The sequence below is a fragment of the Eptatretus burgeri genome, chromosome 9, assembly GCF_056783735.1.
Source record: "Eptatretus burgeri isolate ZD-2024b chromosome 9, Ebu_testis_v1, whole genome shotgun sequence".
NCBI lineage: Eukaryota > Metazoa > Chordata > Myxini > Myxiniformes > Myxinidae > Eptatretus > Eptatretus burgeri.
In genome coordinates, this window is record NC_140969.1 from 17,473,374 (window position 1) to 17,499,165 (window position 25,792).

The 25,792-nt window shown below is 44.0% G+C and overlaps 1 protein-coding gene across 5 annotated transcripts in view; it reads right to left on the reverse strand.

The window, feature by feature from the left end:
• LOC147019630 (sodium/potassium/calcium exchanger 3-like) overlaps positions 1 to 25,792 on the reverse strand; it is a 262,889-nt gene that overhangs the window by 219,815 nt on the left and 17,282 nt on the right. For all 5 annotated transcript variants that reach the window (XR_015061467.1, XM_085894183.1, XM_085894182.1 and 2 more), the window contains one exon: positions 14,414 to 14,533. Coding sequence is in view for 3 of the 5 variants with exons in the window: in XM_085894183.1 (XP_085750309.1) it covers positions 14,414 to 14,533 (120 nt within the window). In the remaining 2 variants the exon portion in view is untranslated. Of the gene's footprint in view, positions 1 to 14,413; positions 14,534 to 25,792 lie in introns of those variants that run through there.

The window sequence follows — 25,792 nt, forward strand, 5'->3', positions numbered from 1 at the left end:
GCTCTTCTTGCTGAATAATCTGCATAAAGCATCCATGAAAGGCTACCGCAGGTAAGCCCTTTGCTGTTTCAAACCCTTCCCAGAGTTCCTCCATAGCTGTAAAGACTTCACAAATAGTACACACAAGAGAATCCAGATGCTACATGCCTTCCTCAGCTGCCGGACCGGTTTGATCACTTGTGGGTGAGTCAGCGATTGCGTACACAGAAATGCAAACCACCGAGACTCCCAAGCTGTTCGGGTTCCCAATTTACCACATGCAATGCCAATAGCAGTTAACATATAAATAACAAGACCCAATCATCTCTCACCCATAATTGAATGGAATAACCAATCAGCTCTCACCTAATCAATTAACCCAATTGGCTCGGATTTTTATGGAGAAAAGGTGCTGCACTGTGAAGCACTGCATTTTGCTCGGTCATTTTTTTCTTGATGTTTTTTCACGGGTAAATATATCCATCCACTTCCGCATGGGTGCTTATGTGTGTGTGTGTGTGTGTGTGTGTGTGTGTGTGTGTGTGTGTGTGTGTGTGTGTGTGTGTGTGTGTGTGTGTGTGTGTGTGTATGTATATATATATATATATATATATATATATATATATATATATATATACATATATATATATATATATATATATATATACATATATACATATATATATATATGTATATCAACCGGACGTAGTGGCGTGCGCCTATAATCCGGCTACTCGGAGGCTTGGGTTGGAGGATCGCTTGAGGATGGGTCTCTGCGCTGGGCCGCGCTATGAGAGGGTATAGGGCAGCCCGGAATCATGGCGAAACCCAATCCTTATTCCGTGTCGTAAGAAGCGACCAGGGTTGCGTCATGAAGGGCATCCGGCGTAAAACCTGTGCCAAATCAGTATGCGGATCATAACGGATGATCTGCTGTGGCGACCCCTCAAGGGAGCAGCCGAAAGAAGAACAACAACATATATATGTATATCAGAAATATGGATTTTTTTGATGATCCACCTCAATCATCAAATCCATGTAAGTATGTATATATCCATACATCCCACCTCTTTTTGTACTCCTTGCTATTATCTGCTCTCCAGCACATGTACACCCCCTTTCTCTCCTGTTTTCCCAATGTCCTCTCTCTTTCCATTCCTTCTCTAAATTTAATTCCCCTCACCCAAAATTTTACATATCGATTTTGAAGATGGCCCAAACCAAGCGATGAATCCTACCCACACATTATTAAGAATTTAATAATCTGGTGTGGCTGGATGCTTTTGGTTTATTCCAAAAAGCCAAATCGCACTTACCAGTGAGAGAGTTGGCTTTACATGGTATCTTGAGACTTTATTTGGAATTTCCAGCTGAACAGAATCTGACTGATTGCAACTTTCATTTATGTGGCTTGCAGGTCAAGGACATACTGTCTGTATTATCTGCTAGCACTTTATTGTGCCATTGAATATCCCATATATTACCTTTTGAAAACAGAAGGGCTTTTTATGCCGGTACCCCAGCTATTTTCCAAAATACTGCGTCCTTAATCCAATGCCATAATCATCCCTCGTCATCAAGATTATTCTGTTGCATCCGAATATGGTGAGCAATGATGAGAGGGTGACTATGCGGTTGGATATTCTGACTATGTGGCAATTCCAGCCATGGTTGATTGACCTCCTTCCAGAGAGGTACTCACTCATCATTTTGATGTGCCAACCAATGTATGACGTCAAAAGCAACATTAATGTTTCCCTGAAGAACAAGGCATGCTCCACGGTGCAGTGCCCCTTTTGACACTGTATCAGATGGCAGTTTTCGTTTGATTCATCCCCAAAATTATTAAGCTCATGAAAAGACAAGTCAAACTCACCAATAGGTGCATTCTTTCGTTTTAAAGCCGATAATTATACATTTGACATTTGCATAAAAACACATTTCTTCATCTTGTGAGTAGTTTTTTTTCTTTGAGACCCAATATCTTGATGTATTAATTTAATTATTTATTGTGCCATCCAAGATCAACAAGAGCAACCAATAGCGAGCTCTAAGCTATTGAAAACAGATGTCGATTCCAAAGCATCTGGAATGTAATCAAGTAAACTACTTCTCGTGGTCAAAGTTCGAACACCAGGCAGGTTTAATTGAAGCAAACTACAAGAATTTTACCAAACATAGCCTTCTGAAAATGTGTCTCAGGCATCATGGGAACTTCTTCATAAATGAATCACAGAAAATAAACAATTAACCAGTGACGAACCTAGAACACAGCATAAGTGGGAAAGCATGGTTAACAACACCCACTAATTATGAGTGGAGCATTGGCATTATCTGTAATGACTCTATTTTCCTGACCTGTCATTTCACAAGCTCATTTGTACGTGCTCAAAGAAGTTAGGAAAACGTTTTTTCCCCATTTCGATATCTCCTCAAACAACCCAAACTGATTGTGCATGGGCAAGATCAGAAATTTCAAAAAATGCTCAAGGAATTTCTATTTTTTGAAGAAAAAAAAAATTCACGTTTTGAAATGTATGATTCACAGTCTCGGTTGCAAAATTCCTTCTTTGTTTTTTCTTTCTCTTTTTGCTCAAACTGCAATCTTATAAGATACTCATCAATTGCTGCTGTGGTATTATAATCTGTATGATGCGATATTTCATGCGGTTATTTTTCGAGCACGGATTGTTTTTGTTGGAGAATTACTTTGATCATGTGGCCATCTGCTTCATGCTGTCGCCACCTTTAATGTTGAAAATGACCGACATTTCACAACAAGTCATTTGTGCTCTGTCTCCATTCACAGCCACAAGAAAGCATGCCATAAACGATTTACATAGTTGTGGAAGTGTTTCATGTTGCATTCTTATTCGTGGCTGATTGTTAAAGCTACCATTTTGGCACAAATTTAGGGAGTTCAGTAGAATTCATGTGATGTGCACATTGCACTGTCATAACCTCCTTGTAAGGTTCTTCATCTTCAGTATAAGCGTTGATGAAAAAGGATCACCAATTCATCACTGACATTTTTCACAATGATCTAAGGTTTATAGTGGAGTTTGCACATACATCGCATGCAGAAAAATACATTTAGGAGACATCAGTGTAATTTTACATGATTACGATACCAGTCAACAATGGGGAAATCAACATATTGTGGCGTCGCCGGGACTGCTAATGCGGCTATTTTACATTTGTTATTTGAGTCAGTGTCTCTGTAATTATACCCTGCATATCCAATACATCTTATTTCTGATACAGTACCACATCCAGGCCTCGATATGCCAATGTACTGTACCTTTTATTTATTTGACAGCAAAGTCATTTTTACCTCTGCCACCGTAGGTGGAAGGAGGTTATGTTTTCACCCCTATAAGTTTGTATGTTTGTTACTTACAAAATCGTAAGATTTTTCAAGTATATTGGTCAGTCGATTTTGTAATTCCGTCTGTCTGTCAATCGCCTACAGGTCACAATTTAAAACTGATCTTCAGGAAACTTCACCACATGGTATAGTTTGTCATAAGCAAGAAGCCTATGTTTTTTGACGTCAAAGGTCAACAAATTTTCACATTTCGAAAAATCCTCAATTTTCATCCAATTGACTTGAAATTTGAAGAGGATTTATATTTCAGGTCACTAAATTCAACCAACTAATTATTTTTTAGGTCAACATCGACCAAAAGGTCAACATAGGCCAAAGGTCAACAACTTAGGTGAGATTTCTAAAATCCTCAATTTTCATCCCATTGACTTGAAATTTGAAGAGGATTTGCATATCAGGTCACTGAATTCAACGACCAATTATTTTTGAGGTCAATTTTTTTCTAGAATTTTGCAAGTATGCTTTGCATGACATCTTTTTCTTGTTTGTTTGTTTGTTTGTCTGTGTACAGGATGTCTCAAAAAGTTGTGGACAGATTCTGAAGTAATTTAGTGGAGAGGTTGGGTGTGTGACAGGAATGAACTGATTAGATTTTGGTGAAGATCCGGATCCAGCCACTGGAATTTTTAAAGTGATTCTTCACCATTGAGAAATAGGACCAAAAACTATATATAGCACGATTTCTCAAAAAGTTGTGGACAGATTCGGATGAAACTTGGTGGACACTTGGGTGTGTGACAAGGACGAATTGATTTGACTTTAGTGAAGATCAAAATCCAGATCTGGATACGAGAATTGCTTATTTTTTAAAGTGTTTCTTCACCATTGAGAGATGGTGCTAAAAACAATACGTGGCATGATATTTCAAAAAGTTATTGGGCTCGATATATTCCACTGGATCAGGCATGGTATACTGGAGGTATGCGCTCCACTGAGTGTCCTAGTTTTCCACTTTTTCAAATGGTCTTTTTGCACCTTTTGTGATCATTCATAGTTATAAACAAACTCCCTATCCTCACTTCCACAACAATCAGTTTAAAACATTTATTAATGCATGATCACTGAGAAATCATAGTTCATATTTTGGATAGATGTAAGATGTGAGGGGCATTCAAGAATTTCTTGGAACAAGTTTAGTTACAATAGCCCAAGAAACACCAACACATATTATATTTTTAATATTCAAGTACAGTATATATAGTTCAGTATCAGTAAGGATTGCTTTTTCTCAAGATATACTGTCGGACCCAGATATTCGCAGGGTTTACGTTCCTGAAAAATGCCGCAAATGGTAAATCCGCGAATGTCAGGGCATTGTTTCAATTCGAAGAAGGGGGGTGGGTTCCATGCAGTTTGTGATTCAAAAGGGGAAATCAAAAAACCCATTAAAAAACAGTGAATATGTAAAGCACAGGGCAGCAAATGTAGAAGCAGGTCAGAAAAACTGCAAATACTCCCACGAAAAACTGCAAGTACGCCCACAAAAACACGAAAAAAACCGCGAATACACTCACAAAAAACTGTGAAAAATGCGAATACACCCGTGAAAAGGTGAAAAATAAACTGCGAATACGCCCACGAAAAGCGAAAAAAACCCCAGTGAATACCCCACGAAAAACTGCAAAAATGCAAAAAGAACCACGAATACACCCATGAAAAGCCATGAAAATCCAAAAAAAAAAAAACAACCCCGACAAATACACAAAGCACAGGGCTGCGAATATCGAAGCAGGTCACATTTTATGAAATGCGAATCCTGGAATGCCTACGTATCCCGATGCTTAAATGAGAATGCTCCAGGAAGTTTAACTAACACTTATAGAGGTTTAAATCACTTTTTCTTTGTTTTACACACTCCGAGTGTGTCGGTAAAAACGGTGCATTTTCCATATCCATGCACACGTCCCGCCAGACAGGGTAACGCCGTTTTCCCAGCTTGCAGCGGAGATGACTTGATACATGGGCGGAGCATAAATATTCATGGGGCAAAACAAGAATATGCATTGAGGCAAGACATGGGTGGAGCATAAATATGCACGAGGAAAAAACATGGGTGGAGCATGGATATACGTTGTACATTCAAACTTGGTTAACGCAGGCTAACAAGTTGCTAGGGAACAGGTTTTTTTTGGATGCATTGTCGAGGCTCATTTGAGAGCGAACACACAACGCACAGCAAATGGGGGGTGGTGGGGGATGAAAAAAGAGGGGTGGGAGAGGGAAGAACAAAACAGTTGGGAACAGAGACATTAGGAGATCTGAGGAAGGGAGAGGGATGGGGCAGGGAACACGGGGTGTACAAGATGGACATTACAGGGACTTTCAGGAAGGAATGAAGGGAATTTGAAGGAGGTGGGTTTGGGGTTTATTAACGGGGGTAGAAAAGATCAAGGTTTTGGATAGGGGTAGATAAGAGGTGGTGGTGAAGAGCTGTTTTGAAGGCCTGGAGGGAAGAATGGGATTGAAGAGAGTGTGGGAGTTTATTCCCAAGGTGGGAAAAAAGAGGAACGAAAGAGTGAACGTGAGATGTGATTCATGATTTTGGTAGTTTTACCAGAAGGGGGTTGTTGGCGGATCTTGATATCCCTGCGTAAATATGGTGGGGACATATCGCAGACAAAGCAGGAAAAAAAAGTTCCGGAAATATTGTTTTGCAATTGAGAAGAATTCTGGTATTAACACTTTCTGGAGCATTCATTCTTCTTAAGAGTTCTTAGATATAATTAGATGCCTCAATATCAAGTCAGTTGAAGTTTTTGATTTTTCAACTATAATACACAAATTTAGATTTAGTACTCATGAGGGATTCACTCTTCAAATGATTGACAAGGTTTTCTTTTTAACTCTTTTAATAAGTTTTTATGTGTCAGGAGTGATCGTGCATTCTTTTCTATAAATAAATACTCAAGTTTTTATTGTTTTGATAAGCAGAAGTTTAAGGATGCTGTTAATTTTATTTTATTTCACAGTTTTGTGTCTTTTTGTGGGATAATGTTTTAACAGGTTCAGGGTATTCCCATGGGTGGGAATTGCAGCCCCTGACTCATGGATATTTTTTATTATTTTTTGTGAATTATCATTTATGCAAAAACTGATGAAGGCGATGAAAATTAGGATTACCTTAAACATAATCTCATACCTGTCGTTATATTGATGACATTTGTGTGGTTAACTATAATTTTTTTGATAGGCAATTTCACAACATTTATTCCGATAGCCTTATTGCGAACAGGAGTGGTAAAATTGCACAGTTGCTGCATATCTGGATGTGTTGGTTGGAGTTGGACAGAATGGTTTTAGTGCAAGTGTATATCATAAAGTTGATGATTCCAGTTTCCCAGTCGTCTTGCACACCTTTCCTTCAGCAATGCACCAATTAAAATGGGTTACAATGTCTTTTCATCTCAGCAACTGAGATTTGCAAGAATTTGTTCAGTGAAAGATGATTTTGTGGAACATGCTGAGAAGGTTTTTTCCATCATGTTAAACAGAGGATTTTTGGCTGATTGTTTGATCAGGTCTTGTGAGAATGAATTTAGACTCCATCATTACTTTTATTTTAGTTTGGTTGGTTTTCATGTAAACAAGTTCCAATTGCATTGCATTTGATATAATAATAACAATAATGAATTAATTATTTGAGTGAGTTAAATTATTTAATTATTATTATTGTTTGAACATATATGTACTGTATATGTATAATTTACATATATATATATATATATATATATATATATATATATATATATATATATATATATATTGTTACGGTTGTGGAAATTCACAGAACACCATTCAGGTTCCCCGAAGATCAGTTATGTCGATAAGTGTGTGTCCAGATTAGATTTCCCCACCAATGTCTAAAGGGCATTATTTCACAGCCACAAGAAAGCAGAAAACATCTGAACAACCATGACATCCCCACCACAGCGCCAACCACACTGCAACAACGACATCTCAACAACCTCGTCAATCTCCACAACACAGCGACCCTCCTCTACAAACAAAAGCAACGGTTAAGAATAACCCAATACTCCGAAGAGAGAACAATTCGACAAGTCCCGCCCCGATATTCTGGAACGGGTAAACAGAAGTGACGGTTACTAAACGTATGAAAACCCGAGAACTCTCCCGGAATTTTCCCCCATGCGCCGAGAAGGGAGGGGCGAACGCCCAGGGCAATAAAGGGCTGCGTTGGAACGCCGAGAAAGAGAGTGGGTGGTTGGCGAGCTGATGAGAGAGTATCTCTCCTTGGTCTCCTTGGCGAGTCGGTGTGGAGCGTGCCAGAGTTGAGTGTTGGAGTCTGGAGTGAGTGGAATTGGACAGAGAAGTTGGTGGAGCCGAGTCGGAGAAAACCACTTGAGTTCGAGTGGAGTTCGGGCTTGAGTGCTGAGTCGAGTTCGGAATTGGAGCTCGAGGGCAATGGAGTCAGGCAGAGACACCGAGGGTCGCCGAACCAGGGCCCAGTGAGTCACCACAAGGGCGGCCAGGTAACCTGCATGGCCTCGCGGAGCTCCTTCGGTCTCCCAAGCTCCGAGAAACATTAAAGGCTTACGGGCCCAGTTCTCCCTTTTCTTTTCTGGGGTTTTTGCATGGAAGTCTGTGGTGGTGCCTTGTCCTTTAAGTAGGATTGTTATAAGTGCATGTATATATTGAGTAAACAATGGCTGTAGGTCTTTTTGCTCGTGTCCTGTCCCCACCCCCCCCCCCATTGCTTCATTGTCTGCATGCGTGTAAAATAAATACCCCCATTGTTTGAATATTCACCTGCTCATTGCGTCCCTTCCTCCATTGAACTGCCATAATTGCGTTTGGAATAAATGGCTGGTTTTTAACACCGATAAGATAATCGGTTCCAACAGGGCTTCGCGATAATAAACCGCTCGGCAATCGCAGATGGAAAGAGCTGCTTGAAGCGGCTCGTTTCCGAGCAGGTCCCGTTGAGGTACAACCTCTCGGTAATATGTCCGCGTGAATAATTAGGTAAATCGACAATTCGGTGATCGACCCTGTAGCGTGCGGGCAGAGCATTGACAAGGTTGTGGTATGGTTAAAAACACACCTGTAGCTGGGTTTCGGCGTTGATCCGAAAAGCTGCGACTGGATTGCCACGTTCGGTGGGCGCGTGCGGCCGCAAATTAGCTAAAGGCGGTCGCCCGCACGCCGGAGTGGTGAGAATCCACAACACTGGTGTCAGGAGTGAGATTCAAATTCATCCTTCTCCAAACTAAATTAACGGAACCTGATCAAGGGTGTGCGAGGCGACCCTCCGGTTCCATTAAATTACGAGCTTTTAAATTATTTCCGATACGCAAAATGGCAGCTCAAGGCAAGCGGGAGCAGGGAGAAATATTTTTTAATGTAGAATCCATGGCCCGGGACGGTTGGTTTTATGATAATCGCAACACGAATTGTCGTCAGTGGGAGCGGCCTGTGCAGGAACTTTACCGGAAACCAAAAACGGAGTCGCAAAATGGCGGCGCCGCCGTCCCTCAGCACGGCACGAGGCGTGAGCGGGTTGCTATTAATAGCGCAATGAGCCGCACGGCACGGGGGAAGCGCTCCTGCCCACCGGTTCAAACCACTTGGGCATGACAGGCGAAGCAGGGCGCTGGCGCATACATTGGCGAACTTCAGACACAATTGTCGGATGACTTGGAGCAGTGGAGGTGTGGTGATAACTGTATAGAGGAATTGCAAATTGAATTGGACGAGGCACAGGAGCGAGTTCAGGGGCTGGAGGAGGAATTAGCCAGCACAGTCGAGGAACTACATGGGTGAAACGACGCAAGTAGATTGCTTGCGTGGGTTTTTGTTACAAAAGGCGAGCGAACTGAATAAAAGAAAAGAGGAGGAGCAAATTAGTAATTCTCAGGATAGAAAGAACTTGGAGGAAGAATGGGGAAAAAAGCTCTGTGAAGAAAAGAATAAAGTAGAGTGGTTTACCCGTTTGTTGGAACATGAGAAGAGCGTACTGAACAAAAGAATAGAGGAGGATAAAATTAGTAATTCCCGGAATAGAAAGAACTTGGAGGAATGATGGAAAAAAAAAGCTAGAAAAGGAAAAAGGTGAACATGATTTGGAATTGAAACATCTGAAGGAAGAGGTAAGATCAGGCAATCAGATAAGAGAAAGCCTATAACAGAAGATAAAAAGAGGAGAGAAATCTCTGGAGCAAAGGAAGGAAGAATTGTTGGAAAAGTCAAGACAGATCAAAGAACTTCAGGGAGAAATGAGGAAAGTAGAGGGGAGTACCTATGAGTTGGAACAAGAGAAGAGCAAACTGAACAAAAAAAATAAAGGAGGAGCAAATTAGTAACTTCCAGGATAGGGAGAACTTGAAAGAAGAATGGAAAACAAAGCTGAAAAGGGAAAAACGGAAACATGATGTGGAATTGGAACTACTAGAAGGAAGAGGTAAGAACAGGCAATCAGGAAAGAGAAAGCTTGGAAGAGAAGATAAAAAGAGAACAGAAATATCAGGAATACCTAAAGGAATATGGTAAGAAAATGGACGAACTGGGGAAGGAAGCATGCAAAAGAGGTGAGGAGGCCAGAGAGGAATTATGGAAAAACGCTTCTGAGTTACAGAAACACCAAAGCAAAGAGAGGGAACTACAAAACGAACTGAGGATGTTAAGGGAGGAAAGAAAGAGAACGGAGAATGAAACATTAAGGAACCACCTGTGCAGATTGAACAGCTAGAAGCCAAAGCAAGATTAAAGAATGAGATGCAAGAAAGAGTAGTGAAAGAACAACGAATGAAACAGGAAAAGGAAATCAGCCAATTGAAGGAAACGACGAGATTGGAGAAGGAAGAACAAGTGAGACAGTGGGAACTCTCTGCAAACAGAACAAGCAAACTGAAGAGGCAATCGGACGTGACGTAATGGCAAGTGACGAAATATCGGAAGTTATTGTTGTTTTTTTATTTTTTTAAACGCTGCCAATACGCCATTATATGGTAGCTGTAAATTAGAAACACGTTCAGTAAGTTCTGTGGTCGTCCGGAAGACGTCAATCAAATACGTCTACATACGTCAATATGCGTTGGAGGTACGTTACACATAGGTTCAAAGCACATTACTCAGAGGTTAGAAATATGTTTTGGGTACGCTAAGCATTACCTCGATGTGTTTCGACTTATGAGTAACTTACAAGTAACGTGCCTCGGCGTGTGTCAACAATCACATAACGTGCCTCGACGTGTGTCACCGATCGTGTAACGTGCCTACAACACGTTACTCATAGGTTATAAATAAGTTTCGGGTACGATAATCATTACCTCGATGTGTTTCGACTTATGAGCAACTTACAAGTAACGTGTGTCTGTGTGTCAACGATCGCATAACGTGCCTACAACTTATGGCCAGCATAGTGGAACGTGTGAGTCATACGCTGGCATGCGTCGTAAAATTTCAAGCATGTTAAAATTTGAGGACAACCGCAAAGTACAATGATGAAAGCCAGCGTACTACGACGTATGGCAGTGTTTTTCAGCGTGCTCTTAACGTGTACAAACTTACCCATAACGTATTTGACGTGTGCTGGCGTTTTAGCCCAATTATGCATACGTCAGGCATATGTTGGCTAAATCGTCAAGGTGTGACAGGGCCTTAAGGCGATAGTACGTATGGGCCTCAGACTTCAGGCCATAGAACTCAGGCCTCTCGTGTGTCAGCCTTTGGCCAAATGCAGTTGGAACTAGAACGGGCACTCGTAGAGAGCATATACCTTCGCCACCGCTACTGTTTTGTTCTTGGCATAAGAGTGTGGGGAACAGAACAAGGAGCATTTTGGTGCTGATTTCATACGAATCGGATAAGAATTGACTGCGTTATGATAAAAATACGCACATCTGCAAGGTCGTGACCCCCCTGACCTTTGACCCCCAACCGCGAGTAAGGGCAATTACGTCATTGTGTCAAGTTGCATATCACAAGATTGGGCATTAAATTCTGAACATTTTGGCATTAGTTTCATGCAAATTGGATAAAAATTGACCGCGATATGGTAAAAAGACGATTTTGACCTTTTCATGACCTTGACCTTGACCTTTGACCCGATTGCTCCCAAAATCTAATCAAATGGTCCTTGGCTAATAACCAATCATCCCACCAAATTTCATGCAATTCGGTTTAATACTTTTTAAGTTATGCGAATAACAAACAAATAAATAATCATTGGCATCTCCCACAAACATATATTTTGGTACTGATTATAATGCCAGGATTTGGGACATTTTCTTTTAAAAACAAGGGTAATGACGTAATTGTGTTATGTCGCCCATCACAAGATTGGGCAATGAATTCTGAACATTTTGGCATCGGTTGCATGCCAATTAGATCAAAATTGACCGCGCTATGGTAAAAATACGAATTTGACCTTTCCGTGACCTTGACCTTGACCTTTGACCCGATCGCTCCCAAAATCTAATCAAATGTTCCTTGGATAATAACCCATCATCCCACCAAATTTCAAGCGATTTGGTTTAATACTTTCTGAGTTTTGCGAATAACAAACAAACACACACACATACTCACAAATAAATAAATAAATAAATAAATAAATAAATAAATACACAGCGACCAATACATAACCTTTCGCAGAATGCGAAGGTAATTATCCAAGCTACAGTGCCTTCAGAAAGTATTTCAGAAATTTAAAATGGATCAAGTTAAAAAAAAAAAATTGTCACCAATATACACAAAATACCCCACAATGACAAAGTGAAAAAATGTTTTTAGAATTTTTCACAAATTAATTAAAAATGAAAGACTGAAATGTCTTGCATCGATAAGTATTCAACCCCTTTGCTATGACACTCCAAATTTTGCTCAGGTGCATCCAATTTCCTTTCATCATCCTTGATATGTCTCGACAAATTGATTGGAGTCCACCTGTGGCCAATTCAACTGATTGGGCATGATTGAGAAAGAAACACACCTTTCTATATGAGGTCCCACAGTTGACAGTGCATGTCAGAGCAGAAACTACCATGATGTCTGAGAGACTGTCCGTAGAACTCTGAGATAGAATTGTGAGAAGGCCTAGATCTGGGGAAGGGTATAAAACAATTTCTAGTGTTGGAAGTTCTCAAGAGTACAGTGAGCTGCATCATTAGGAAAGGGGAAAAATATGGAACTACCCAGACTCTTCCTTCAGCTGGCCGTCCGACCAAACAGAAACTGGGCAAGAAAGATCTTTGTCAAGGAGGTGACCAAGAACCCAATGACCATTCTGACAGAACAACAGAGTTCCTTGGCTGAGATTGGAGAACCTGCTAGAAAGACAACAATCTCTGAAGCACTTCACAAATCTAGGCTTTATGGGAGAGTGGCGAGATGGAAGCCACTCCTGAGAAAAAGGCACATGACAGCATGCCTGGAGTTTGCAAAAGGGCACGTAAAAGACTTTGAGAACATGAGGCAAAAGATTATGTTGTCTGATGAGATGAAAATCGAACTCTTTGGCCTGAATGCAAAGCACGACGTCTGGTGGAAACTGAGAACAGCTCATCACCCATTGAACACCATCCTTACCATGAAGCATGGTGGTAGCAGCATCATGCTTTGGGGATGCTTTTCATCAGCAGGAACTTGGATAAGAGTTAAGAATGGAGGTTGTAAGGATAGAGGAGACAATGAATGGAGGCAAACACAGACAAATCCTTGAGAATAACCTGCTTCAGGGTGTAAAAAACCTTAGACTGTGGTGAAGATTTACGTTCCAACAGGACAATGACCCCAAGCATGCAGCAAAAGCAACACTGGAATGGCTTCAGAACAAGAACGTGAAAGTCCTTGAGTGGCCCGGCCAAAGCCAAGACTTGAATCCCATTGAGAATCTGTGGAAAAACTTGAAGATTGCTGTTCACCAACACTCCCCATCCAACTTGACAGAGTTTGAGCAGAAATTAATTTCAGGCTGGAACACAATAAAACATGACAAAAGTCGAGGGGTGTGAATATTTTCTGAAGGCATTGTATATAACCATGATGTATTGTATATGCACATAAGCAGTACACACGTTTTTGCTTCAAGTATGTAACCTGGGTTATTTTTTATTTTCGGAAGCGATTGAGGCAGCAGTATGTTGCCGATACAGCACCCAAATAAAGGGATGTCAGAAGAACATGTTGCATGCCTGGAACAAGATCACCCGTTGGGTGGGTACTCTGCTCATAATTAAAAGTTTCCATCTAATTAAAATGAAAATCAACTTTATCACCTAATGCACCTCAACTACGACCGCCCTCCATTTGGGAGACGAGCGTCTGTCCTACTTGAGACAATTCATTTTTGTTTTCCTATCAAAAGCAAAATTAAAGTAATTACTGCAAATGGGAAAATAAATAAATGAAAACAATAATAGTAGCAACAATAATAACCTTGTTTTTGATAAATGAAATGTGTAATATGTTAAAGAAAAATTGTTGCAAGAAAAGCAACTCATCTTGATAAAAAAAAAAGAGCAACATACATGTAGCTGCATTTGTATCGCAATTCTCAAACCACAAAAGCCAAACACCATATTTATTTTCCTCTCAAGAATCATTTCAACTGCTCTGGAATAGCAAGGGAGTTGATTACTGCTACTGTGCTGCTCCTTCAGGGAACAGTAGCTACTGTCTGTGTTAGGAAAATAATGGGGAGAAAACATAATGCAAGTTCGCAATCGATACTTCTGATTATATATAAGAAGATAAACAATGATGTTCGGCCAACAGCTAAGAGAGATCTCAACAGGGCATCACCATGGACTGCCAAGGGCAGGCAATAGGCAATGCCAATGATTATATGGCAATAGGCAATGGCAATGGTCAAAAAGGACAATAGGCAATGGTTATATGGATGTTCCCAAACACTCGTCCTGGATAGTGCAGTTTCTGCCTCAATGTAGCTTCATCAACAAGACAAAATGGCGACTAATAAACTTGTAAAAAGCCCTTTAAAGTAAGGAATTGGGATAAAATAACTTCAAAATAAACAAAAACCTGAGGAAAGTGTGGATAATCAAGCATTCTGTTACACGCAAAGCTTACCTGGGTGGGTGCAGTTCTTCTGCTGGTGTGAATCATTGCCAAAATCTCCCTCATACTGCAACAGCCTCCGAGTTTGGCCTGTGCTCGTCACATTGTATAAGGAATCTTCCCTCACTCCATCTGTTTGAATATTGGGGTTCTGTTATTATATGATTTGCATTTCCATGAGCTCATCAAATGTCATGACATTTCCATGACATGTCATGATTCACTCAAGCAGAGGGACAATCATTTTGAGGTGGACATTGTACATGCATTTGATTTGAATCTGTCGTAATGAGAATCCACCAAGTAATTATGAGTCCAACTTATCATGTTTCTCCATTTGTATTTCTGTTTGTATTTGCAACTAAAATTTTGCATATTCTTTACAGCCCTAGTTTTAAATGTTTAAGTGTTTACACATGGATAATCTAGCATCAACCTATGAGCACAATAAGAAAAAAAAAACCACAAGCTTTTCCTGTCCCAAAGCTGATTCAAAATTTGTAAATGGGTAAAGCAATCCACCCCATGAACCTGCTGTAAACGAGCACCTGCTGTTGGTGAAAGAAATAAAAGAGTGAATGGAATTTCATTCTCAATGTGGAACTGCTCGTTTGATAAAATAGCGAGTTAATTGGACCCAGTGCGCCGCCATCATCACCAACAGTGAGATAACTCCACCGAATGCGCTGTATGTATAGAAGTAAGAAGCCATGGGTAACCAATGTTAATTATAATGATTGCACAATGACTGTCCTAATTTATTCAATGAAAAGATAGTGTTCATAGATCAGGAGAAGGAAAACTGATAAGTGGCCTTTTGAGGATGACACAAGCTTGTATAGTGAGTGAAAAACAGAAAATCAGCAATTTGTCCTTTTGCAATGATGTTTTTTCCTAAACATCTTCTTAAGATTTTTTATTAAGGAGTGAGTGATGCAGCATCTAGAAAGACTTAATATAAAGGTAATTGGCAAGAATTCTATATCTTGTAAATATTTTCAAGTGTTTGTGTGCTTGCTTTTGCATTTGTGTGTTTGTTTGTGTGTTTGTACGTTATTCTTTCCCTGCCAAACCGTAGCACCTGGAGGCCTCAAATTTTGGTTGTCAGTACTTCAAAATCTGGGCAAGGTTTTAAGCTACCAGACATTGGCCTTGGCCTCCGTTTTGAAGCCACCAAATGCTGCTATAAAGTGTATATTGGGATGTGGGGTCAGGCAGTGCTGCTGCCGGCCCACAGGCAAAAGGTGACCGCCATAAGGCCAATAACTACATAGTTTTATAACGTCCAACACGTCCCAAAACCACCACCGGGAAAAGCTCACTCAGCCGGGCATCCCCCCCCTCCGAGGTAGCGCCAGCTCGCCCCTGCTCGTAATTATATAATACCCATCATAAAACGATTTCACAATAAATCTTTACAGATAACAGACTGAGTTGATAAAGTAAGTCATGCCGATTTGGTAAATGTACATTTATTGAAACATATGAGCAAGCTTGCATATACAGTACGAGGTTAATCGTTCAGGTAAGAGCAAATGTTTTAGCAGACAGGTAAGTAGCAAGGAAAGCCAAATAGCTCAAGAACAGCAAAAATAATGGAATAGTGGTAAGTGGGAATATGTTGGGTTAGAAAATACTAACTTATAGAGTCCTGCAGGAGTCAGTCCAAGGCCATCTAAAATTTATATAATTGATCTCGATGAAAAGGTGGGGATTAGTCCCTCAAATTCTGCAGAAGAAAGGGAGTAAGCTAAATAGCTGGGAGGAAGAGAAATGTGATTTCTCCATAGATTGAATGTTCAAGTAATGCAAGTGTTGTTCAAGTCAAGAGATGTTCAAAGCAGCAAGCAACAGATGCAATTTAATGTAATTGTACGGTTATGGGAATAGGCAGAAACAACAGCGATCGAGATTATTTTCTGAACAAGGCGATGGTTCAATGAGTAGCTCAGGAAAAAGATCTACAACTGTAAACAAAAACTGAAGCAGTCAGTGCTGTGTCAAACAGCAAATACATAAGGCAACTTAAATTTTATGAGGCACAGGGAAAGGCATCACGATTAAGGCAAAGGAAGTTGCACTGGCATTTTTAAGAAGTATGGTGAGGCTTATCTATGACGTACACAATTGCATTGTGAATAAATCACTGTTACTTAAAGATCATTAGACTTAATCAGGAGCGTTCAGTGGAGAGAAACTATCATAGTTCCTGTGATTATATCTTCATGGCCAAAGTACACAATCCAACAAGGCTGTCCCATGAGCATGCACATGCACCTCAGCCCGAAGGCTGAAGAACATGTTCAAAGCAAACACATATATTCTTACCCCGAAGGGACAGAATGCATGTACAAACAATTGCACCACACCTCAATAGGAGTCGGTCCCCATGACAGCGAGGAGCAGAAGCACCTCCCCAGAATGAACTGGTCAAATCCAACAAGACGTTAAGTTGAAATTATACACCATTATTGTAGTGCTTGGTTTTTCAAACCCGGGGGGGGGGGCGACCCCAAGTGGGGTCGCCGAGCAAATTTCGTGGGGTCGGGGGGATCCGCTTGCAACGAAAAAAATTGGCTATTTTCGATCGGTGTTCGCTTTTACGGGATGCAATATAAACGGTTCGTTCAAAGTATGGGAACCGGTGAGGACATTTTTGGGAAAGTAGAGCAGTTTTATCGTGACCATGATCTTGACTTCGGAAAGTTGCTCGGTTCTCCAACAGACGGCGCGCCAGCAATGTTAGGAGTGAGTTCTGGATTCAAGGCTAAATTGCTTGAGGTGGCTCCTCAGACCTCCATGGTACACTGCATGATTCACCGAGAAGCGCTCGCCTCTCGTACTTTGCCAGAAACCTTGCAGAGCGTGCTCTCAGAAGTCGTAAAAATGGTGAATCACATCAAATCGAGCGCCCTCAACACTCGGTTATTCAGGCTATTCTGCCAGGAGATGGACGCCGACCATAAGAATTTACTATTCTACACTCAAGTCAGATGATTATCTCGAGGAAACCTTCTTCTGCGCGTTTACGAGCTCAAAGATGAACCGAAGGAGTTCCTACGCACACAAGGGAAAACGGCATGGGTAGCGTTGCTTGAGTCGGACTCTTGGCTGTCAGAACTGTGCTATCTCGTTTACATGTTTGAACGTCTCAATGTCCTCAACCGCTCCCTCCAAGGCAAAGACGCCAACCTCATGATTTTTCACGACAAAATGAGTGGATTTCTGGCGACTCTAAAATTACTGGCAGACAAAGCAGCTGTTAAGCGCTTCAGCCTTTTCCCACATCTGGTGGAGCATCTAACGACCTGCTAGTACGATGATACTGACATCGACAGTCTTTCTGGGGAGATAGCACATCACCTTCGGTCTCTCATTGAACAGTTCGAGCACTATTTCCCTGAGCTGGATGTGCAGTCCTTTTCTGTGGTTCTGGACCCTTTCACGGTTCCACTGGACTCGATTGCTGATGAAGATGATACAGCACAGGAAGAGCTTGTACAGCTCCAGTAGGATTCAGGAGCGCAGGCTCTTGCGCGGACGAATTCGTTGTCGACATTCTGGTGCAAAATGCTGGCGTCGTACCCGACCCTGTCACGGCACGCCATCAAGGTTCTCATGCCATATCCTTCATCATACTTTTGTGAGCAGTCATTCTCCACCATGGTGGTGATTAAAACAAAGTACAGAAATCACCTGGAAATGGAGCATGATATGATCCTGGCATTGTCATCTCCTTCTCCACGAATAGAGAAGTTGGTTTCTGAAAAACAGGCTCATCCTTCTCACTGATATATCTAAATGTCATTCGGACTAAACTTCTGAAACATTCAACTGTACTATTTGGATACTGTCGGCTATTCTCCGTTTACTCGTCCATGAAAACATGACGATGGTGAATAAAGTAAACAGTAAATGTTCTTGTGTCATATGAAATCTTATCTTATATATTATGAATTGGGTTTTGACTCTTTTGGGTCGCGCGATGTAGAGAGGTTCTGAAATTGGGTCGCCACTAAAAAAAGTTTGAAAACCACTACTGTCTCCTCACAAAACCACAAAGCCTCACCTTTATTGGCTTCAGGTGGAGATATTTCAGATGTTTTGAAACGGGATGTTGTTCCGGTGTTGGTGCTGTTTGAAGAAAATTTTATTTTTATGGTGTGCAAAAAGTTTATTGGCAGGCTGGGGGTGTGCCTCATTGTGAGTATGTTTTTGTTTGAGGGAAGGCATCCTGAATGCTGAGTGCACGCTGGCCTAGAGTAGGCCATGGGGCCGTGAAGGACATGCCAGATTTGTGGGCACGGGTACTCGAGGCACCATGTGCCAGAGAGTGGACTATGGGAAAGCCAGCGAGGGTTTCCCAGAATTTGGATGGAAGCAGGTACGCTCGGTGGTGGCCCCAGTGGCTCGGAGGTGCTGTGCGAGAGTAAGGGGAGAGGGCAGATGGAGCCACAATGCTCAGCCAGGATATTGTGCAGGAGCACAGGTAGAAAATTGGTGAGCCAGGCCCAAAATGATAGAATACCAACATACGGGATCATGGGTAAATTGGTTGTGCAGAAACACTGTAGAGGGGAGTTAATGGTAAACGAAAACATGTGCTTTGTGAAGATGCTAGATTAGTGTAGGGATTTTTTTATTATTGGACACACTGTCGAGGCTCGTATGACAGTTAACACACAGAACGTACAAGGGAAGCAGAAGACAAGAGGGGTGGGAGAGGGAAGGAAAAACTAGTGGTGAACAGAGACATGAGATCTGTGGAAGGGAGAGGCATGTGGTGGGGTACACAGGGTAAACAAGATGGACACTACAGGGACTTTCAGATCCTTACACAACAGGGACTTTCAGGAAGAAAAGCAGGGAATTTGAAGGAGGTGGGTTTGGGGTGGATTAGCAGGGGTAGAAAAAATCATGGTTTTGGATGGAGGGAGACAAGAGATGGTGGTGAACAGCTGTTTTGAAGACCTGGAGGGAAGAGTGGGATTGAAGAGAGTGTGGGAGTTTGTTTCAAAGGTGGGAAAAAAGAGGAATGAAAGAGTGAAGGTGAGCAGTGATTCTTGATTTTGGTAGTTTTTCGAGAAGGGGGTTGCTGGCGGACCTTGAGCACTCTGTGGAAATATGGGGGTAGGGGGGACATATCTCAGACAGAGCGGGGGAGGGTGAGACCGGAGATGAGACGGTAGAAGCAAGAAAGACCACCGACTTGCCTGCAGTGAGAGAGTGAGAAACCCAAAGACTCAGCCTCATCGAGGGAGATACCAATGATCCTGGATGCCTTTGTTTCCATAGCGTGAAGCCAAGAAAGATGAGAGGCGGGAGCACCAGTCCAGACGGGAGATCAGTCCTCCATCAGGCTGTGGACGAAAGCTTTGTATGTGGTCAGGATTTCAGGTGTGCCAAGGAAGGGCTTTGCACGACAGAGGATGCCCAGTGGGTGACTGGCTTTGAAGGTCAGGTCAGGTCAGGTATGGGAGCATGCACCACAGTAACGCGTCGCTATGTCCACTTTCCGCCGGTACTCCAGGGGCCTCCGTCTGGTCATCCCCCTAGGCAGATGCCTGGCCCATCCCCATCTCCTTGAGATGCCGATCAACCTGCTGCAACCACAAGACACGTGGTCGGCCCATTGGCCTCCTCCACTCACGAGACTCCCTCGCTGAGTGAAACTGGTGAGCAGGATCAGCGTCAGGAAAACGAGCCATATGGCCATACAACCGCAGCCGATGCTCACAGACTTTGCATGCAACAAATCTCATTTGAGTCTCTTTCAGCAACTGCTCGTTGGACACAAAGTCCGACCAGCGATAGCCAAGGATTCTCCAAAGGGACCTGGTACCAAAGGAATTAAATCTCCATTTGAGATCCTTGGTCAGAGTCCAAGTCTCACATCCATAGAGCAAGACTGGAAGCATCAAGGACCTGGAGACTCGGACTTTCGTCCTCCCGCACAGGGCAGCACCACACCCCATTATCCAGTGAATCCATGACTCCCCAGGCCTAAACCAGACGTCTATTGACCTCTGACTCACAGCCAGCAGAGACATGAATATCCCTGCCAAGGGAAGTGAATCTCTCCATGACCTCAACATTTGAAGGCCAGCTTGGAAATGTAGCTTTTCCAGGAAAAATCCTGGCAGATAGTGAGACCCAAAAGCTTGAATGAAAGGACTTCTTTAAGAGGATTGTTGCAAAAGTAGATGGGGGGTTGTTGCAAACAGTCCTTTCGGAGAGACATAGTGAGAGTGTGAGATTTGTCAGGGTTGAAAGACATGTTCCAAATATTGGATGAGCTTGTGATTTTATCCAGATCTGCAGAGAATGAAGAGGATGCTGCTAGCCAATCTGAAGGATGACAGATGGTACTGCAAGGGTGGAGTCATCAGGAAAGAGATAAAGAGGATTTCCAGAGAGTCAGAGAGATCGTTGATGAAAACCAGAAAAAGAACAGGGCACAGAACGCTGCCTTGAGGAACTCCAGCATGGACAGGAAGAGGGGATGAGACAACTCCATTTGGGGCCACACATTGGCTGCGACAGGAGAGAAAGTGCGAGCCATGAGTGGAGATATCCTTGGATACCATCGAAAGAGAGTTTGGTGAGCAAGGCAGGGTGCCAGACCGTATCGAAGGCACGCGATATGTCTCGGAAGATGGGTCTGATTTCATGTCTGGCATTGAGGATCTCCATTTAATATTTGAAGCGATGATGAATTCCGTAACCTTGCTGATGATTGGGAGGAGGCTGATTGGTCTATAGTTGCAGGGATCTGTTTTTGCACCTTTTTTATGCAAAGCAGTAATGTTTGCTGATTTCCAAGTAGATGGCAGATGACCTTGAGCAAATTAGAGGGTGAATAGAACAGAGAGAGGGTGAGCAAGAGCAGCAGAGCATGTTTTTAGGACATGTGGGCTGATGCCGTCTGGATCGGTTGCAGAATCTGAGTCAAGGTTTGACAGCAAGCTCTCCACCTTGTCAGGAGAAAAGGTTACAGAGTCCAGGGACAGCTGGGTGCGACTGGGTAAGGTGGATACAGAAAATGATGGGTTTTGGAAACTCGATTTGGAAGCAAACCCTGAGTTTAGGCATTCAGCCTTTTCACGTGTCATGTCAGCTGTGCGGCCATTTGAGGTAAGGGAGGGGATGAAGGTGGAACATATACCAGAAACAGATTTAACTCGACATTCCAAGGATTTGGAGGGAGACAGGTTTGAGAGATGCTCCCCCTTAGCCCCATTTTGGATGTCAGCGGCGGTCTGAGTAACGGACGAGGATAATTGGATTTTGCGAGGACCCATTGGGTGCGAGGACCCATCAGGTGTCAGGTCAGGTTCGATCTGTGACCTGCTACAGGTACCATGTAAACCTGCACTAACCTGTTCCATGGTCGGGTTGTCGTCGACTAAACCGTCTCCCCCACCAGGTTTTCTGGTGAGGGGGGTGTTTGGATATGGACACCCAGCAGGATTAAAAACAAAACCTGTCAAAGGGCGGAAGAGCTCCTTGTGAGCCAACGGCCATCCATATCTAGTGCCCAACTGTGTCTGCAGACGTCCTCCTGCAGTTGGGTTACTTCTTATTAGGAGGTTGGTGGCAGGATTTTCACTCCGGCCACCGTAAAACCCTTCATTCCGCAAAACGCAAAAACGCAAAAAAATCTGAAAACCCACTCCGTGGGAGTACCTCCTATGCAGCTTCCCTTCGCAGGGCAGCTCACCGGATGACGGAATTGGGGCAAAGCCTTCGGGACCCCCAATCTTTGATAGGAGGGAAACCACGGGGTAACATCCCTGGGTCATATTGTGGGAGAGTGTGTCGGAGTGGTGCTGAGGTGTCGTCCACCAGACGGCGGTCTCCTTGGGTTAACCTGAGGCGGTCCCTTCGGGTGGGTGCCTGGAATGTCCTATCCCTAAGAGAGGATGATCACCTGTCTCTGTTATCATCTGAGCTCAAGCGTTTGGACATCGGGATTGCAGCTCTCTCTGAGGTTCGGAGACCGGATTGCGGCGAGATAATGGTGCGTGGTTACACCTACTATTGGTCTGGTCGCTCTGATGGTTACCATACCCAAGGAGTTGCTGTAGCTGTGTCCAATAAGCTGACCCCAATGATAATTGAGGTAACACCGGTCAACGAGCGTATTATGAGATTAAGGATTCGTCACTCCTTAGGTGTCATTTCCCTGGTCTCTGTTTATGCTCCGACTGAGGCGAGTGATCTCACCGTGAAGGATGCATTCTACGCCACACTCGAGTCTGTGGTTGATCAGTGCCCCAGACGAGATACACTTCTAGTCTTGGGGGATTTCAATGCATTGACTGGAACTGATAGGGATGGTTATGAGGTATGTGTTGGTCCCCATGGGTCAGGAACTATGAACCAGAATAGCACTAAGTTCCTTGACTTTGCAAGAAGTCATGGACTTAGGGTGGCTGGTTCATGGTTTCAGCGCCCACAAGCTCATCGCTGGACTTGGTTTTCCAACGCTGGCGGTGTGGCAAAGGAGATTGACCATGTCCTCATTGACGGTCGTTGGAGGATGATCCAGAACTGCAGGGTCTACCGGAGTGCTCAGTTCCTCAATACTGACCACAGGCTTGTTGTAGCAACTCTAAAGCTGCACCTTAAATCCTGGAGAATGGTACCATCCCAGCCGAGGCTGGATGTTGCCAAGCTCAGGGATGAGAGAGTAGCTGAGGAGTTTGCAAACAGGCTGAGTGGACACTTGGGGGGTCTTGGTGTTTTGGGGGGTCCTGAAGAGTTGTGGAGTGCCTTCAAGACCACCGTCCTTGATGTTGCCGGTGGATGTCTTGGAACTCACCGCAAGGCAAAGAAGAATTTTGTCTCTCAAGGGACACTGGATACTATTGACCAGAGTCGCAGGGCCAGGCTGAATGGCAGAGCTGAGCTATTCAGAGAGCTGAGGCGTAAAGCTGTACGTGCACTGAGGGTGGACAAGGAGGCCTATGTGCGAGGAATCTGTGAGGGGGTAGAGCATCACCTGTGGACAGGTGATTCTCGTCCCGCTTACAGGGGAATTTGCGCATTACGTTCATCCAAGCCCATCCCTCGGAGCACTGCAGTTCGAGCAGAGAGTGGTAGGCTCTTGACAGAGGTGTCTGAAGGGAAGGCCCGCTGGGCCGGTTACTTTGAGCGGTTGTACCAGGCTGATCCCCCAGCTGTCGAGTTGGACGTCAAGGGTGTTACAATCCCTGTTGCTGACCCACGAATCAACTTTGGTCCACCTTCGCTTGTGGAAACACGGGCTGCAGTGAACCAGTTGAAACGGGGCAAAGCTCCAGGGATTTGTGGCATCCATGCCGAACTTCTCAAGGCTGGTGGAAATGCTGCACTCGTGTCGTTGCATGCAGTTTTGTGCTCTGCCTGGAACACAGGCATCATCCCAACTGACTGGAAGAGGGGCCTTGTTGTCCCTCTCTGGAAAGGGAAGGGTGATCGCCAAGACTGCAACAACTACCGAGGGGTGACGCTGCTCTCAGTGCCGGGCAAGGTCTTTGCTCGGATAATTCTTGATAGGGTTCGCCACCATCTGCTTGAGCACCAGCGTCCAGAGCAGTCAGGCTTTACACCAAAGAGGTCAACGATTGACCGTATCCTTGCCCTTCGTGTCCTCACCGAACGCAGACGAGAGTTTCGGCAGGGGCTGCTTGCAGCCTATGTTGATCTCTGCAAAGTGTTCGATTCAGTGAATCGGGATGTCCTCTGGAGGATTCTTGGTCTTCGTGGGGTGCCACCAAAACTGATCGATCTGATGTCTGAACTCTACTCTGGTTCTGAGAGTGCTGTGAAGTGTGGTGGTACCACCTCTGACTTATTTCCAGTTGTTACTGGAGTTCATCAGGGATGTGTACTTGCCCCCACACTTTTCAGCACTTGTATGGACTGGATTTTAGGGAGGATGTCGGAGAGATCAAGTTGCGGTGCATCGTTTGGGAATGTCAAGATCTCGGACCTTGATTTTGCAGACGATGCAGTCATCTTTGCGGAGACTTTAGACATCCTTTTGGGGGCCCTCGAAGTGCTGAATGAGGAGTCGGAGCCGCTGGGATTACGGGTTTCTTGGGTCAAAACTAAGATCCAGGCTTTCGGTGACATCTTGGATGCTGCTGTCCTGTCTGTGTCTGTTTGTGGTGAGGATGTTGAGGTCGTGGAGAGATTCACTTACCTTGGCAGTGATATTCATGTCTCTGCTGGCTGCGAGTCAGAGGTCAATAGACGTCTGGGTCGAGCCTGGCGAGTCATGGATTCACTGGATCATGGGGTGTGGCGCTGCCGGTACCTGTGCGGGAGGTCGAAAGTCCGAGTCTTCAGGTCCTTGGTACTTCCAGTCTTGCTCTATGGGTGCGAGACTTGGACTCTGACCAAGGATCTGAGACGGAGACTTAATTCCTTTGGTACCAGGTGTCTTCGGAGAATCCTTGGCTATCGCTGGTCGGATTTTGTGTCCAACGAGCGGTTGCTGAGAGAGACTCGGATGAGATTTGTTACCTGCATAGTCCGTGAGCGTCAGTTGCGGCTGTATGGACATGTGGCTCGTTTTCCTGATGCTGATCCTGCTCACCAGATTCTCTCGGCGAGGGAGTCTCATGAGTGGAGGAGGCCAGTGGGCCGACCACGTGCCTCGGTTGCAGCAGATTGACCATCATCTCAAGGAGATGGGGATGGTCCTGGCATCTGCCTGGGGGATGGCCAGACGGAGGCCCCTGGAGTACCGGCGGAAAGTGGACGCAGCGACGCGCTGTACTGGCACATGCTCCCATACCTGACATGATTGTGTGCAAAGTTGTTGGAGTCGGGGTTGGCATATCTCTCCCCACCCCCCATTGGGCAACTTCACCAGTGAGCCTTGTGGTGCCATGCCACCTCATTGTTTTGTCACTGTACGTGGCTTGATTTTCCTCCCAGGAGACAGGATAATTAACGGGATAACAGCTTAGTTTGGACAGGTTTAGAGGGACAGAAGTTAGAGTTTAGACCGAGGGATCGGTGGGGCCGGTAGGTTGGGATAGGAGATAGGGCTGAAGCCGGCCATCTCACCTGCTGACACCACATGTTCTCACTTGTGACATAAATTACCAGCCTGCACTATCAGAGGCTGGCCAACAACATCTGCCAGCCTCACTTACCTGTCAGCCATGCCTTGCCTTGCCAGCCACCACTACCTTGTTTGATGCCATGTCACCTTGCCAGGCATATGGCCATGCCAAATGTTGTGCTTCCGCTTTGGGCCATTGTTTTGTTGTGTGGGCCATCAGGGCCCCTCTCCCCTCTGATTGCATCATGTGACTCCATCGCTGGCTGAAGAAAACATGTCATGTGACTGCACGGCACTCACTCGTACGAAGTACCTCCATCTGCACAGCAACA